Source organism: Schistocerca piceifrons, chromosome X (genome assembly GCF_021461385.2).
Source record: "Schistocerca piceifrons isolate TAMUIC-IGC-003096 chromosome X, iqSchPice1.1, whole genome shotgun sequence".
Classification (NCBI taxonomy): Eukaryota; Metazoa; Arthropoda; class Insecta; order Orthoptera; family Acrididae; genus Schistocerca; species Schistocerca piceifrons.
In genome coordinates, this window is record NC_060149.1 from 841,620,440 (window position 1) to 841,639,269 (window position 18,830).

Below are 18,830 nucleotides of genomic sequence, written 5' to 3' on the forward strand. Positions count from 1 at the left end.
TTTTTATGTAGTTGACTATATGACTATGTCTCTTTTTCCCATAAGTGAATGCTCACACATCACATATACTTCAACACGTGACATCAGTACTGGAAAAGTTCACACCAAAGGAAGAACAACAGGAGTCATTTTCCAATAAGGCAGAGCCCCACTGCATTAGCATACTAACAATAAGGAGTAATGAAACTGAAATTTATGACATCAGCAATGATTCAGCTTCAGATGACACCTTTTGCATATGCCCTCCTCACTTTTAGGATCTTTCATTACTCAGTTTTCCCCTTCTTGGTGTCGTTTGAGTACACACATTAAATCCCTTCACTTTCAGATATACACTAGAATTGAGAATGGAAATGTGTCTCAGATATCTGTCATACTAGACATGGGGTTCATTGCTATAAGTACAACTTTTGTGTGTGCACTGCTTCATAGTTCACATGTGAAGTTTAAGCTTGATTCAGCCACTAGAGACCATCTGGCCTGCTAATACAAATGCAGCTGTGTGTGCAGCCTGCCAGATGTGCCCTCTGTTGGGAATAATGACTGCATAGGCCGGAGTGCAAGGCTCCGCCGGCCACTTGTGTATTGCTAATTGTAGTGTATCTTGCATTCCATGTGTGTGTACTGCTAGATCAATAAATTACAGTGTTCTTTGGTTAGAACACTTTTTGGCAATGAGTACAGTATTCAACTCCATGTGTTTCACTTCAGTCACTGGTCCTTTGGGTTTACTTTCCATGGAGGCAGTGCTAAAAAACCATTTTTCGAGCAACAGCAGGCACTGACAGTTGCTATTTCTAGTTTAACGACTACACTGGTAGACACTGCAGGCCCACCAACAACATATCTGTCATCACTGCCTGCATATATGATGCACCAGAAGACTGGGATGCTTATGAAAAATGCTGTGGCAACATTTCCAGACATTTGGGCTAATAGACGAAAACTTGCACAAGGGCCTTTTTTTGTTGTGGATTTCACCTTATGTGTATCTCTTGCTGTGTCAGATCACCCCCTTACAAGAACCTTCAAGTCTTTTCATAAGGTGTGTGAGTTTTTTTCTGCTTATCACTGTACACGTACTCACATTATTGCTGCTCATGGGGAGTTTTACTACTGCCAAAAGCAGCCCAGACAGTCATGCAGGGCATGGGCAGCAGAAGTACATAGACTTAGCCATTGTTGTAATTTTGTGACCAATGTCCAAAAGGAATCCTATGCAGACCAAAGGGTTTGTGATGCAATCATACACTTTGCTCCTGACAGGAAAGTTCAAGAGCGAGCTCTACAGTGTGAAAATCCTATGCTTACAGAAGTATTGAACATAGCTCATTCATATGAAATTTCATGGGCTACAGGTAGTCAACAGAAGCCTGGTGCAAAGTTTTAGAAATCAGCTCCTCTTACCCCTCACATCCTTCAGTCAGTTAGCAAGGGAAAGTAGGCGGCGCTATTGTAGCAGTCCAGAAGACATCTCAGCATCATATAGGCAATCGTCGTTCGCAACAACAGTCCACATAACAACAGTGACAGCTTCATGCTTCGCTGCCTTCATGCCCGTGCTGCTTTATTCAACACAAATGGACTGTGTGCGCCAAGCACTGGGAAATGTGTAATAGATGCCGTAAGAAAGGACACATTGCTTCTGTATGTAAACTCCTTTCCAAACCTGAGCAAGGATGAAATGAAATGGATGTGAACAGTGCATCACTAGTGACGGTGTCTCAAAGCAAGTTACATACTGAAGTTTGTGTGTTTAACAAAATATTGGTGAATTCTCAGGCTTATGTGGATTTGGGTTCTCCTCCTCTGACTCCAGTGTCATGGAGGCTCATGAGTTACAACAAACAACAGATTCCCATCCTTGGACATTTTTCTGCACTTGTGACTAACAAGGGTGTGGTTTCTTCATTAACATTCCTCATTGTGGACAATGCTAACACTGAAAATCTGTTTGTTTTGGACACTTTAAAACTGAATGGATTGTCCATCGATGATGAAGTGTATGTGATTTCTGATCAAGCTTCATATCAGTAGTTAGATGCTCTCTGTGCCAAATTTTCCTCTCTATTTTCTCCAGGCCTGGGTTGCGCAACAGAATTTCAAGCTCATATTACGATGAAACAGTCTGCCAGCTCCTGTTTTTTTCCGGGCCCACCCACTACTGATAACTTTATGGGATCAAGTAAAAGTAGAATTAGTTTGTCTTTAATCCCTTGATGTTATTCGACTATTTCTTCCAGTAAATGATCAGCTCCATTGGTGATAGTCAAATTACTTACTGGTAAATTATATCTCTGCAGTGATTTTTTAAAATCTATTAATGTACGGTCAATAATTGATGGCTATCCTTTGCCACATCCTGACGAGCTGTTAGCAAAACGAGTGGGGGACCATTATTTTTGAAATATTGACTTGGCAGAGGTACATTTACAGCTGCTGCTTGACAAGGAATGCAAACACCTTCTAGTTACCAATACCCCATTTGGACTTTATAAAAACCAGTGTTTGCCTTTTTGTGTGGTAAGCACACCAGCTATTTTACAGTGCTTTTTAGAGCAACTTATTGCATCAGTTCCAGAGGGCATCAACTATTCAGGTGACACAGTAGTGCCTGGTTCCTCTACAAAAGAACATTTGCAGAACCTTCATACTCTATTTTCTGCTTCACAGTCTGATAAAAGTGAAATTTGGACAAGACACAGTTTTTTCAACACTATATTATTTATTTGAGTTTTGAAGTGCCACGTGATAGCATTAAACCTTCAGCCCAGCATATGGATACTATTGCTGTCAAGGACTCTCAAGAATTATTAGCCAAAACTGCATATGACCACAAATTATTCCTGGATGCTGCTACTGTGGCACAGCCACTCCCTACATTATTATGTAAAGATGTTCCTTTTCACTGGTCCCTAGTTTGAGACTGGGCATTCAAGTTGTTGAAATCTAAGCTGCAGTCAGCCTCTTGTTTGGTCACTTTTCAGCCAGGCTAGTATCTTGTGTTGGCCACGGATGCGTTCCAGTTTGGACTTGGTGCCATTCATGCTCATAAGTATGCAGACGGATCAGAACACCCTGCTGCATATGCTTCCAGATCCTCAAATTCAGCACAATAACGTTATTCTCAGATAGAGGAAGAGGCTTTGGTGGTCCTGTGTGCTCTAAAAAAATTCATTTTTTTCTATACAGGTCTAAGTTTCACCTGGTCACAGACCACAAACCAGTGGTGTCTCTTTTTAATGCTTCCACATCCTTGCCAGACAAAGCTGCACATTGCTTACAGCAAGGGTTCTTTACCTGTCATGATACAGTTGTAAGATACATTACATCCCTACAGCGCAACATGCACATGCTGACACCTTATCACATTTGCAATTGGTCCAGATCCAGAGTTTGATAAAATGGAATTAATTTGTTTTCATTTAGTTGTGGAACCTCAAAATGTTGTTGATTGTTTTCCTGTTACTAGCACTAAAACTGCAACCACAGTAGTCATGGATCCTGTTTTAAGTAAAGTTGTTTCTTTTTTGGAACAAGCTGGATGGATTAACATACAGGACATGTTTCTGATCCTTTGAGAAATTATTTTGCACTTCAAAATTTTCTTTCTGTTTGGGACAGAGTGCTGCTGTTAGCTACAGAGGACACCACTCTCTTGGTTGAAGTCCCATCTGCCCTTCAGCATGAGGTTATGTGTTTATTACATGTGGACCACTGAGATGTGTCACGTACAAAAGCATTAACATGCAGACATGATAGGGAAACAGTGCGAGTTGCTGCAGCCTGCCCACAATGTGCCACCCATCAGGCAGCTCCTGTGCACCACGTTACCGTGACCAGATTAATAGCAGCCTTGGGAATGGATCCATGTAGATTTTGTGGACCTTTTTTGAATTTCTACTGGTTTGTTGTAATTGATGCTTATTCTGAGTTTCTGTATGTGGTGCATTGTCTGCCTATTTCTGCAGGGCAGCAATTTCAGCTCTGTCAAAATTTTTGCAATGGGAGGTCTTCTGTACACATTACTTACAGACAACAGCCCCCAGTTCATATCTCAGGAATTTTAACATTTTTGTACACAATAATGTTTGCCATGTCACGTTTCCTCTGTTCCACCCTCAATTGAACAGGGAAGCAGAACTACTAAAAACATTTAAGACTCAGATGAAAAAATACGTTTGGGATGTGTCACCAGAAGTAGCTTTTGATCAGTTCTTCAGTTCTTACAAGTTCACACCCGTTGGTGATAAAGAATCTGGCAGAGTTGTTGCACGGTTGTCAGCCCTGGGCTCTGCTACAGCTTCTTCAGCCAACACCAGGCCATCTGCTGGCCATGGCACTGGCACCGCAATGCTTCCAGCCTGGCACAACTTTTTGGGCTCTCTGGTTTGGCCACTGGACAAAATGGGTGCCGAACACCTGTGATTATTGTTTCTGCATTGTTTGCATGGGTGAGGGGAGAGTGTCATGACACGTCAACCAGCTACCAACTCGTTTTGGCAGCTGCGCACCAGGAGCACCTCCACCGCCTTTGCATCCTCCACCTTCCCGGCTGTCTCCTACATTGCATCTGGTGCCCTTACCTTCTCCATTGGCACTGCTGATGTTTTCACAACTGTCTCCTCTGCTGTGGGTGCCCCCTTCAGCTGTTCATCTTAGCCGGTACCGCCTGTTCTGCCACAACCTCCTTCCCTCGGCTTAGACTCAGGCATGGTAATGGAAGCTGCACCAGCGACCAGCGTTGCCTACCATGTGGCCTCACATGAGGGGGGCTGTAATGTTTGCGCTCGAGCCAGTTTTGATCCTATGCACTGGTTACAGCACGTTGGATGATTTAACAATGTATGTCGGCCACAGAAGAAATGGGTGTGAGCACAGTGCTCACTTCTTTGCAAAGTAATTGCTGTAACTACCAATTTTGTGTGGGCGCCACTTCATAGTTCACGCATGAAGTTTGTGCTTCAATCAGCGACTACAGGCCACCCGACCTGCTAATACAACAACAGTTGTCGACCTGCTAATACAACAGCAGTTGTGTGTGCAGCCTGCCAGCTGCACTCCCTGTTTGAACTAATGACTATATAACCTGGAGCCTAAGACTCCACTGGCCATTTGTGTATTGCTAATTGTGTTACACCTTGCCTTCCATATGTGTGTACCATTTGAGCAGTAAATTACAGTGTTCTTGGGTCAGAACATTCACACAGCACATTTCACTTCACTGTAAAATTTCAAAGCCATTTTATTAAAATGATGATAAGATTATGTATTTATGTCCAATACAATAACATACAATTGTAAAATCATCCAACAATTTACAACCACTCTGTAATGTAATGCAATAATTAATTGCTTAAAAGAAGTTTTGACCTACCGTCTTGACTTGCATAGTTTGTGTTTTTGAAATCGAGACCTTCTTCTCAATATTCAACAATCACACAAAATTGCTGCGTGTAACCACCTGTGCAGAGCAAGTAGAAGTAAACCTGTATACTCAGTGCAGTTCAGTAGTGTACACAGTGTATCCAGTCATGAATGGGATGATGTGACTTCTGTACACTGTTCAGTCTGTCATTTCAAGCTTAGAATGTGACACATTGTTGCTTAAGGGCAAGACGGGTTTTCAGCATGGGAAGCTGCCAGTCAAATGTGTTTACCACAAAGATGTCATTCATACATTCAGCCACTTTCATGAGACAAAGAACATTGGAGATCTGTCTCACAGTGACTGCCCACAGTAAACACAAAATGATAACAGCCACCTACATATTTTGGCTGGTAGGTACACGAGGAGACTGGAAAAAATCTTCATACTGCCTGTTTGGAAGCAATTGGGAGGAAAATGTCAATTAATTTGAGTAATATACAACAATCTCCACAAAATCAATTTTGTCTCTAGGTGTCCATTAAAAAACGATAGTACAAATTACCCAGTACCACAGTGTGTGGAGAAGAGAGGATGTGCAAGCCTGGAATCCATGGAATTGGACCCAGATGGGTGGCATCAGGTTCTCTCAACTGAATGGTGCACAGTTCTTGTGACACCGGACAAATATTCAAATATTGTAGAAGAATGTAGACGTGGCCAAGTAGCGACACACATCTCGGGAATGAAGCCTGACGGGTTCTGCAAGGATGAGAGCCTGTCGTCTTTTGCAGCAGTATTACGTGTGTACGTCAGATGTTTTTCGCTACTATCAAGGGTAAGGTACTGGAACAGGATCCTCCAGCCCACTCTCCAGTAAAACTTTGGCAAAGGATTAGTCTTTTGAGGCACAGCACTCACCCAGGAACATCCTTTATCCGGAAAGCAGGAATCAAATGAATGCGCCCACAGTATCTGCCGACCCGAACCCAATCGGACGTGCTCGGAGCTAGTCATAACTCACAGTGCATCACCACAAGAACAGTCCTCGCACACACCGGACGACTCCAGTAGGTCTACCATTGAAGAGCGGGTAGGGCGTGGCAGTGACTCAATTGCACTGTGATGGCCCACCGAGTGGGATCCGAGGGCATTGCAGTGGAGGACAGAGTGTCACAGTATCGTACATTACCCTGCACGATATTTTGATATGGCAGTAGTGGAAAGAGGTGGACTTTCAAACAGACTGCCTTTGCTTTGGTTAGAGTATTGTATTTATTTCACAGTAAAGTTACGTTTACACTTAGATAAATCTGATTCTTTCATTCCTCGCAGCAACTGAAATGGAGGAAACACGAGTTACCTACAAACGCAGATCTGTGGAGAGGGGGAGGTCACAAGGGTTGTAAACCCTTAAAAACACTTTGTGTACCAGTATGTAAAACTATAAACACTTATATTAAATTTCCACACTGCTTACGAGGAATAAATTAATATATGAGCTAAGAGTCTAGAAGGCGAGGAATCTAGAAAATTACAAGCTAGTTTTTGGTATCTTGTCCCCGTGGACGTACTCGCGTCCTGACAGCCTACAGAGAACATTTCGGTCAGAGGAAGGCTCACCGTATCTTCTGTCGACAATAAACTCGACACAGTTTCAGAGTCCACAGGTATGACGGGTAAATACACCAAGTTGAGTGAACCGAGACTGAAAGGGATAGGACACCCGGCCCATTAGAGAACAAAATTACAGAACGACCGATTTCCGGAATGTTGGCGGAAATGACTGAAAGAAAGAACATTCCCTCATTTCCACGTTCGCTCGCACAATTGCATTCTGCAGACCTGCATTTGTAATTGTGATACCAAGTGAAATACTGACAGTGGCAAATGCAAACTTTGATTTTACATTGCCTTTAAAATTAGGCGTCAAAATTGTGACAGTTTGCTGCTATGTCCTGAAATTTTTGAACGAATGCCCTTCAAATGCTCAAGGTCACCGGAATGGAATTTCTCGAAAGTTACGCTAAAATGATGTAAACAAATTATTGTTACATTAAAATACACTACTGGCCATTAAAATTACTACACCAAGAAGAAATGCAGGTGATAAATGGGTGTTCATTGGACAAATATATGATACTAGAAATGACATGTGATTACATTTTCACGCAATTTGGGTGCATAGATCCTGAGAAATCAGTATCCAGAACAACAACCTCTGACCGTAATAACGGCCTTGATACGCCTGGGCATTGAGTCAAACAGAACTTGGATGATGTGTACAGGTAGAGTTGCCCATGCAGCTTCAACACGAAACCACAGCTCATCAACAGTAATGACTGGCGGATTGTGACGAGCCAGCTTCTCGGCCGCCATTGATCAGACGTTTTCAGTTGGTGAGAGATCTGGAGAATGTGCTGGCCAGGGCAGCAGTCAAACATTTTCTGTATCCAGAAAGGCGTACAGGGCCTGCAACATGCGGTCGTGCATTATCCTGCTGAAATGTAGGGTTTCGCAGGGATCGAATGAAGGGTAGAGCCACGGGTCGTAACACATCTGAAATGTAACTTCCAATGTTCAAAGTGCCGTCAATGCGAACAAGAGTTGATAGAGACGCGTAACCAATGGCACCCCATACCATCACACCGGGTGATACGCCAGTATGGCGATGACGAATACACGCTTCTGATGTGCGTTCACCGCGATGTCGCCAAACACGGATGCGGCCATCATGATGCTGTAAACAGAACCTGAATTCATCCGAAAAAATGACGTTTTGCCATTCGTGCACCCAGGTTCGTCGTTGAGTACACCATCGCAGGCACTCCTGTCTGTGATGCAGCGTAACCGGAGCCATGGTCTCCGAGCTGATAGTCCGTGCTGCTGCAAACGTCGTCGAACTGTTCGTGCTGATGGTTGTCGTCTTGCAAACGTCCCCATCTGTTGACTCAGGGATCGAGACGTGGCTGCACGATCCGTTACAGCCATGCCTGTCATCTCGACTGCTAGTGATACGAGGCCGTTGGGATCCAGCACGGCGTTCCGTACTACCCTTCTAAACTCACCGATTCCATATACTGCTAACAGTCATTGGATCTCGACCAATGCGAGCAGCAATGCCGCGATACGATAAATCGCAATCGCGATAGGCTACAATCCGACTTTTATCAAAGTCGGAAACGTGATTGTACGCATTTCTCCTCCTTACACGAGGCATCACAACAACGTTTCACCAGGCAACGCCGCTCAACTGCTGTTTGTGTATGCGAAATCGGTTGGAAACTTTCCTTATGTCAGCACGTTGTAGGTGTCGCCACCGGCGCCAACCTTGTGTGAATGCTCTGAAGAGCTAATCATTTGCACATCACAGCATCTTCTTCCTGTCGGTTAAATTTCGCGTCTGTAGCACATCATCTTCGTGGTGTAGCAATTTTAATGGCCAGTAGTGTAACTGATCATCCGTTACATGTTAAAAGCACTGGTGACGAGAAGCTTGTGTGAGGGGAGGCTGGATGAGTGCACTCGCCTGTAGATGGACCAGGCGTGCAGGTCCTCCGAGGCGGAAGGCGCGAGCGTGGCGGCGGGCCGCAGCGCCGCCTCGTCGACCGCGCCGCTGCTGGGCCCCGCCGCTGGCGGCACCGAGTACCGCCGCTCCATACTCTGCAACACACACTAGTTCACGGCGCTAGCTGAATCGTCCAACTTTTATTATCAACTAGAAAAAAATTAACTTACGTAATTACGAAGGACATTTCTTTTATTAGATTAATACTAGTTCGATAGATCATGACTGTGATATTTCGTAATGATGTGGAACGAGTCAAATATTCCAATACATGACATAATTAAGTTAATTTAACAACTTTTTTATTTTTTTAATTTTTTTGTTTTTTTTTCTTTTTTTCTTAATTTATATCTAAAAATTCCTCTATGGAGTAGAAGGAGTTGTCATTCAGAAATTCTTTTAATTTCTTCTTAAATACTTGTTGGTTATCTGTCAGACTTTTGATACTATTTGGTAAGTGACCAAAGACTTTAGTGGCAGTATAATTCACCCCTTTCTGTGCCAAAGTTAGATTTAATCTTCAACATTGAAGATCATCCTTTCTCCTAGTATTGTAGTTATGCACACTGCTATTACTTTTGAATTGGGTTTGGTTGTTAATAACAAATTTCATAGGAGAGTATATATACTGAGAAGCTACGGTGAATATCCTTAGATCCTTAAATAAATGTCTGCAGGATGATCTTGGATGGACTCCACCTATTATTCTGATTACACGCTTTTGTGCAATAAATACTTTATCGCTCAGTGAAGAATTACCCCAAAATATGATGCCATATGCAAGCAATGAGTGAAAATAGGCGTAGTAAGTTAATTTACTAAGATGTTTATCACCAAAATTTGCAATGACCCTTATTGCATAAGTAGCTGAACTTAAACGTTTCAGCAGATCATCAATGTGTTTCTTCCAATTTAATCTCTCATCAATGGACACAACTAAAAATTTTGAATATTCTACCTTAGCTATATGCTTCTGATTAAGGTCTATATTTATTAATGGCGTCATACCATTTACTGTACGGAACTGTATGTACTGTGTCTTATCAAAATTCAGTGAGAGTCCGTTTACAAGGAACCACTTAGTAATTTTCTGAAAGGCATTATTGACAATTTCATCAGTTAATTCTTGTTTGTCAGGTGTGATTACTATACTTGTATCATTTAATATATATTAAGAACAACAAAGGACCCAAGACCGACCCTTGTGGAACCCCATTCTTGATAGTTCCCCAGTTTGAGGAATGTGCTGATCTTTGCATATTATGAGAACTGCACAGGTCGTGTGGACCGTTTGATGAACCGGCCGCGGTGGCCGAGCGGTTCTAGGCGCAGCCACGCGGCTGCTACGGTCGCAGGTTCGAATCCTGCCTTGGGCATGGATGTGTGTGATGTTCTTAGGTTAGTTAGGTTTAAGTAGTTCTAAGTCTAGGGGACTGATAACCTCAGATGTTAAGTCCCGTAGTGCTTAGAGCCATTTGAAACATTTTTGAACCGTTTGATGAAGCAACAACGTGGTTGGGAGCTTGAGGAAGAAGCATGTGTTTTTGTTGTTTTCGCTGTGTACTCTAATATAAAACTGGCGAGCGGTAGAAACGGGCGCTGCAGGGGTGCCGGGTACTGTGGCTGTTGAAAACCACCAGAGGTCGTACATGTTGTGGATTGGCAAGACAGCCAACCCACTATGAGAGGAAGCCGAAAGGCACGCGTTTTAGCTCACGCAGGCTGGCGTGAGGTCTGGAACAGGTCAAGGAAATGAGACTAACAAAAAACGTACGTAGCTGCTGGAATACTTAACTTTAATCCATAATTGGTGAACATCGCTCTTGACGCTACATGTTTTACAGCATCAATAGTAACTGGTAATGGCGCCTTGCTAGGTCGTAGCAAATGACGTAGCTGAAGGCTATGCTAACTATCGTCTCGGCAAATGAGAGCGTATTTTGTCAGTGAACCATCGCTAGCAAAGTAGGCTGTACAACTGGGGCGAGTGCTAGGAAGTCTCTCTAGACCTGCCGTGTGGCGGCGCTCGGTCTGCAATCACTGATAGTGGCGACACGCGGGTCCGACGTATACTAGCGGACCGCGGCCGATTTAAAGGCTACCACCTAGCCAGTGTGGTGTCTGGCGGTGACACCACAGTACATCAACAGAAATCACGCAACACTGCATTCCTCGATGTCCCTACAGCAGGAAACATTAGATCTGTTTGTAGTTACTTAGCAATCTGCGAAATGTTAGCCGTGAGTCAATAATAACCTGTTCGCCTGTTTTTGGCAGCACTGTACCAACTCAGCCCAAGTATAAGCTTCAGTCTGCAAACTACACTCTCTGTAACGACGTCGCTTGATGAAATATGTAAATTTTGTCTAATTAGCATATTTTCTGTAATCTGCATTTGTGTATAGCAACAAGCGACACAAGAGTGTAGAGCTGCAGTCTCTGAAAACCAAGTAAAAACATAACACAAAATTGACTTTGACTCTCCTGTACCATTGCCGAGGAGTAGAACATTCAAAGGTGCTCAAAGTGGTGACCCTGAACACCGATACACTGGTGCACTCGTTGAATGAAATAATTATTTACTGCTTCCAGTGTTGCCTGCCGAAGAGAATTACAAGCAAGCACAGTACGTTCCTGCATGTCATGTCCTCTGGAGTTGTTGGAATATCGCGATAGACGACGTCTTTAATGCAAAACAAAACAAAAAAAAAAAATGTCAAATGGCTCTGAGCACTATGGGACTTAACTTCTGAGGTCATCAGTCCCCTAGAACTTAGAACTACTTAAACCTAACTAACCTAAGGACATCACACACATCCATGCCCGAGGCAGGATTCGAACCTGCGACCGTAGCGGTCGCGCGGTTCCAGACTGAAGCGCCTAGAACCGCTCGACCACACGCGGCAAAAACCCGACAGAAATCCACAGTGCGTTAAGTGCACTTTGTGGTGAGTTTACAGTGGAACTTTGTACAATTTCACACTGGATTATTTGTTTTCACGGGGGTCGTATAAGCGTAGACGATAATCCGAGACTCGGAAGGTCAAGAACATCAGCACCTGAACGAAGTGTGAAACTTGTGACAGATGCTCTTGAAGAAGATCGCAGTGCGACTTGTGAGGAACTCTCTGAAGCCACAGGAATTCCCCCACATCAGTATCCCGCATTCTGACAGAAACGCCTGGACATTGCAACCTTGCTCAAACAACGATTCGACCGTGAAGGGCAAGGATTCTTGTGTCGAATTGTAGCTATTGGTGAAACGTGGATTAGAGACTTTGAACCGGAGTGAAAGCACAGTCCAATGAGTGGAGAGCTTCAAATTCTCCACGTCCAAAAAAATTTCGTCGCACTCAATCAAAGCTCAAATAAATGATGATTTTTTTCTTATGATCACCAAGGAATCGCCATGACAGACAGAGTCCCATGTGGAACAAGTGTCACAGCTGAGTATTATCGTAACTTCATGCAAAACCCGCGCAAAAAAATGCACAAAACCCGACCTCTGTTGCTCGAGGCCATCCACGACAATGCTCGCCCGCATATCGGCGATGTTGTAGCCAAAAAACTGAGCGAATACGGATGGGAAATATTATCACATCCTTCCTACGGCCCAAATATGAGCCCACCAGACCGACTTGCTCCCGAAACTGAAAAAAAAAACTTATGCGTGGACGTCGTTATCTTTCTCTTGAAGAGCTTTGTTCCACCGTTACCCGAACCATTTGTCAGATGAACAGAAGAGGTGATCTTGATGAAATAATAGGCTTCCGAGACGATGGGTTCCGTCATAGAGAAGAAGGGGGACAATACTGAAGGACTAAACAGATACGGAAAAAATAAACGTGTAAGTAAAAAAAAATTAGTGTGCATTATTTATGAAATTTCCTTCGTCAATTTTTGCTTGTTCGCACGTACATATCGGCCGTCTTGGTACGAATTGAAATCGCCGCGTCGTCACACGAACCAAAACAAAATATGGGCGGTGGGGGGGGAGGGGGGGATGGTTGGTGGGGGGGGGGGGGGATGGTTAGCGAGGGGGTGGGGGGGCAGAGGGGCACACCTCAAGCAATGTGGAGTACAGAGTTATTAATTAGTGCAAAATTCTCAGTTTTCTGTATCGCCAATAAAATTTAGTACTGGAGGCATGACATGGGGATTTCCCGTAACTGATGGTTACAAAAATTATCATATATGGACGTCGCATGGGACGCTAAAATCTCATATGTAATATTTCTGCGTTAATTTATCTTATCTGTGTAACTCATTTGTCGAAAGTACATCACTGTTAGGCCTACACGTCACTGATCAGTATAAGCTGCTGAAGAACTAATTTTTATCGTAATTGCAGCACGGTAAATCACACTCTTTATTCATTACTAGACAATGCATTCCAGTTTGAATTTGCCTTATTTAAACTGTAGCCTAAATCAGTTGTAAAAGTAATAATGCAGGCTACGTATCAGGGGCAGTCAAAAGGCGCTGTCAAAAACGGGACAGACAGAAGATAAGTAAGTAAAACTCTTTGTTATTTCAAAAGTAATCGCTATAACTTGATCCCAATGTGTGACAAGACGGTCAGTAGACCTACCTTTATGGAAAAACTTCTGCGGCTCCGTATGGAACCACCATTGTACCCAGGAGTGCACCTCTTCGTCCAAACCAAATCGAGTCCACAAATCTTTTTCTTCAGGGCCCCAAAACTATGTAAATCGCATGAAGAGAGACAGGGAATGTATGGAGGTTGTGTAAGGGTTTCCCATCAAAACTTCTGCAGTGTAATCGAAACAACCTCGACAACATGTGGGTGTGCAAGCCCACATGTTGCCAAGGATGTTTCGGGTACGCTGTAGAAGCCCTTATACATCATCCATACCGTCCTAATCTCTTCCCACGCGATTTACATATTTTTGGGGCCCTGAAGAAAGACATTAGTGGCCGTCGATTTTCTTCAGACAAAGAGGTGCACGCCTGGGTATAATCATGGTTCTGCAGAGCCTACAAACATTTTTTCACGAAAGTATTGAAAATCTTGTCCCACAGTGGGAGAAATACCTTAACAGTTATGGCGATTACTTTTGAAATAAATAGTAGTTTACTTACTTCTTTTCCATCTGTCTCGTTTTCATTTGATTGCCCCTTATACTGATGATAAGGAAATGCAGTATTTTGGGATAAACATTATTGGAGAATGAAATCAGAGAGAGAGAGAGAGATGAAAGTTGCTGATAAGAAAGTACAATATTTGACGTAAACATTAAGCATGGAAATGAGTAAGAGATAAAAGCAATGAAATATGCTGATGAGGCTACAGAATTTGACAGAAACATTCTCTCTCTCTCTCTCTCTCTCTCTCTCTCTCTCTCTCTGTGTGTGTGTGTGTGTGTGTGTGTGTGTGTGTGTGTGTGTGTACACCCCACCACTACATTTGACTTTTTAATTTTCTGCCAATTTTCAGATTTCTTAAAATTTTAAATTTCCCATCATCTTGATGATATCATCGAAAAGAGTCGTGGCCTGTGATGTCACAATGATGATGTCATACATAATGGGTATTGCTTATGATGACATCGAAAGGTCAACAACCTAGGTCACGTGACGTCACAGAAGTAAACAAAGTGCACCAGGTAGTGGGTGGCTATACAGCTGACCATCAGTATTCAAACCAGCTACCTCTAAGTTGAGTACCACCACAAAGGCGTCGTTAAGCAACGTCAGCTAAGGAGGCAGATGATTATTAGTAAAACAAATTGGCAATCGTTTTCAAACATGGCTTTAAGTCCACGACTGTAGCCAAAATAGCGACCTTACAGGCTCTCTTCGAAGAAAAACGGACTGCGGAGCTTGTGAAACCTCACCACACAGTCACATACACTGAGAGCAGTGGACGTTCCTGCACAACACTGCGGCGCAGGACACCATATCCGACAGTTCTGTGCATTCACGGCACCGGACTGTATAGAGTAAAACGTGCCTCGTCCGTCCAGAGAATATCCCCCGGCCACAAGTCATCCATTTTCATGTGTGCCAAAAAAGAAGGGTAATGTCACGGCGCTGTAGCCTATCTTGAGGCTTCATTTTGCGCGAATTCTGAATCTTGTGGGGCTACCAAAGTAAACTGCGCCGCAAAATCTTTGTTGGCTGAACAGGGGAGAGAAAGCTGTCGTGACGCAGCTCGAGCACTGACTGCAGCATTTGAGGCATATGATGCAAGGTCGGCCATGGCTACAACAACTTCATCAACAACTGTCACGGGAATGGGCCGCCTCTCTCTCCCTGCTGCACCACATAATTCACTTATTTCTTCAAATTTCTTGACCATATTATTTAGCCCATTTATTGACATAGGGCACCTTTGCAGCTGGTTGTCGGCGATATTGTCGCAATGCAGGGCTGCTATTACTGCCGTTCTGATAAAACAACTTTACTAGCTGTGCACGGTCTTTGTTCTCAATAGCCATTGCGTTTCGTACAGAAAAACTTCAACCATCTTAACCCTTTACACCAACAAAAGAAATCAACACATGTCACCAAGCGACAAACAGCATACTGACGACAAAATAGGAAACATTTCACATTCTGACCGCTTACAGCGCCATATTTTCACCTCGTGGCAGAAAGTGGAACTATTATTTTTCAGGATACTCCGCGAGCGACCAATTAATGAAAGAACCTTGTCAGTTTCATTAAAACCACCCGTATTATTTATTTATTGAATGATTTCAAGATACATTAAGAACAAAATTAACTCTACGTGGGTGTTCCTTTGTTACAAGAAATGGTTGCCTTAACTAAAGCCGATTAGCGCAGAGAGCTGGGATGTCTTAGTGAGTTTGGATATCTTGGTTGCCCAAACTTTGTAGTTGTATTCTCTCATAACAGAATTTTTCTGGGGCGTCTCAGGTGTGTGTGTGACTTATAATATAAACAAACTGTATTGGGATTGATCTTACAGTACTAGGAATAATAAACACTGATTCGTTGCTTTTGTTCACGTGGGCAGCAATTTGGTAGAGAGTTCTCAGCATTGCAATATACAAAGCCCAAGGCGGATGATTTCAGTAAGGTTTTACAAAAATCTCAGCCACATAACGTTGGTAGGATATTGTTTCTACGACGGAGATTAGCGCTAACTTTACAGGGATGTTTCTTAAAACTATGTTCTATCCAGCATGTGTTTGTTCTACATATCTGTTTCCCAAGAAGATGTTAAGCACTTCGTTTGTTTGTTATTACGATGGAAACCTGATCTCTCGGTTTTGGATGCAGTGAAGCAGAGTGCAGACTTCCCCTACTACTCTACTACGTTGATCTAGTCTTCAGTATTAACATCTTCTATGGCAACCCGTAACGTGGGAGACTCATAAAATGGAAATGTCGTGTGGCTAGGGCCTCCCGTCGGGTAGACCGTTCGCCTGGTGCAGGTCTTTCGATTTGACGCCACTTCGGCGGCCTGCGCGTCGATGGGGATGAAATGATAATGATTAGGACAACACAACACCCAGTCCCTGAGCGGAGAAAATTTCCGACCCAGCCGGGAATCGAACCCGGGCCCTTAGGATTGACAGTCTGTCACGCTGACCACTCAGCTACCGGGGCGGACGGGAGACTCATTATAGCCCAGTCATGAACACATGTAAACTACCCTGTTTTTATGTTAGGAATATCGATCTAATTCGCAATACCCACCTAAGTTATGACTCTCGTCAGATACTCCTCACAACTACAAGGTTTGTGCGTAAGTTCGTAGCGGTTTTGTTTTACGTGTTGATACTCCACTTTCTATGGGTTTACTCGTCGATTGTCATTTTTTATTTATGGTTGCTGTTCGGGTTCACATATTGTCATTTTGTCATCTGGAGATGGTGAACGGAGCTGTGGACGCTAGAAAATGGGGGTGCCACGTGGAGAAATCGGAACATTCACGACATATTCTTCTGTTTGCATTTGTGCCGTATGTGGAGATAATGCCATTGGGCAGAGCACGGCAAGGAAATTGTTTTCTCGTTTTTAAGGAGGGTCGTTTTGTCATTCGTGACGCTCCACGTTCAGTGTGCCCAGTATTTTTAACCTAAGAAATAGAGAGAGGTGACATGTAGTAAGGACTACAGAATTTGACGTGTGAAATACAGATATATGTGTGTTTGGGAGACAGGGGGAGAGAGAAATGGTTGCTGGAGGTCTTGAGATCACAGTATTCGGGCTGTTAAATAGAGGGACACGTGTAAGTACATATATCATACATATCTTTGACCTTGGAGTCATTTTAATATTATTCCAGAGTTATGTATGTGGAGTAAATAATGCATAACATTACAATGCATCAGCAATATACAGAGATTACATGTTTGTACCGATTGCAGTATGTTGTTGCTCTTGTTGTGGTCTTCGGCCCAGACACTGGTTTGATGAAGCTCTCCATGCAACTCTATCCTGTGCAAACCCCTGCATCTCCGAATAACTACTGCAACCTACATCCTTCGGAATCTGCTTAGTGTATTCATCTCTTGGTCTCCCTTCACGATTTTTACCTTCCACGCTTCCCTCCAATACTAAATTGGCGATCCCTTGATGCCTCAAAACGTGTCTTATCAACCCATCCCTTCTTCTAGTCAAATTGTGCCACAAATTCCTATTCTCCCCAATTCTGTTCAGTACCTCCTCATTAGTTACGTGATCTACCCATCTAATCTTCAACACTCTTCTGTAGCACCGCATTTCGAAAGCTTCTGTTTTCTTCTTGTCTAAACTATTTATCGTACGTGTTTCACTTCCATACATGGCTACACACCATAAAAATGCTTTCAGAAAAGACTTCCTGGCACTTAAATCTATACTCTGCTAACAAATTTCTCTTCTTCAGAAACGCTTTTCTTCCCATTGTCAGTCTACATTTCATATCCTCTCTACTTCGACCATCATCAGCTATTTTGCTCCCCAAATAGCAAACTCAAAGCTCATCTACTACTTTAAGTGTCTCATTTCCTAATCTAATTCCCTCAGAATTCCCTGATTTAATTCGACTACATTCCATTATGCTCGTTATGCTTTTGTTGGTGTTCATCTTATAACCTGCTTTAAAGACACTGTCCATTCCGTTCAGCTGCTCTTCTAGGTCCTTTGCTGACTCTGACAGAATTACAATGTCGTCGGCAAACCTCAAAGTTTTTACTTCTTCTCCATGGATTTTAAATCCTAATTCAATTTTTTCTTTTGTTTCCTTCACTGTTTGCTCAATTGAATAACATCAGGTATAGGCTACAACCCTTTCTCTCTCCCTTCTCAACCACTGCTTCCTTTCGTGCTCCTCAACTCTTATAACTGCCACTGGTTTCTGTACAAATTGTAAATAGCCTTTCGCTCCCTGTATTTGACCCCTGCCACCTTCAGAATTTGAAAGAGAGTATTGCAGCAAACATTGTCAAAAGCTTTTTCTACGTCTACAAATGCTAGAAACACTTTCCTCCCTTAACCTATCTTCTACGATAAGTCGTAGGGTCTGTATTGCCTCGTGTATTACAACATTTCTACGGAATCTAAACTGATCTTCCCCAAGTTTTTCCATTCGATTGTAAAGGATTCGTGTTAGTATTTTGCAACCGTGACTTGTTAAACTGATAGTTCGGTAATTTTCACACCCATCAGCACCTTCTTTCTTTGAGTTTGAAATTATGATATTCTTCATGAAGTCTGATGGTATTTCGCCCGTCTCGTACATCTTGCTCACCAGATGGAAGAGTTTTGTCTTGGCTGGCTCTCCCAAGGCTATTGGTAGTTCTAATGGAATGTTGCCTACTCCCGGAACCTTGTTTCAACTTAAGTCTTTCAGTGCTCTGTCATGTTCTTCACGCAGTACCATATCTCCCATTGCATCTTCATTTACGTCCTCTTCCA

The 18,830-nt window shown here is 43.1% G+C and overlaps 1 protein-coding gene across 2 annotated transcripts in view; it reads right to left on the reverse strand.

Moving 5' to 3' along the window:
• The window catches only part of LOC124721435 (ATP-binding cassette sub-family G member 8), a 323,750-nt gene that overhangs the window by 128,779 nt on the left and 176,141 nt on the right, over positions 1–18,830 (reverse strand). For both annotated transcript variants that reach the window (XM_047246412.1, XM_047246413.1), the window contains one exon: positions 8,898–9,031. In XM_047246412.1, coding sequence (XP_047102368.1) covers positions 8,898–9,028 — 131 coding nt within the window. In that variant the 5' untranslated portion in view covers positions 9,029–9,031. The remainder of the gene's footprint in view (positions 1–8,897; positions 9,032–18,830) is intronic.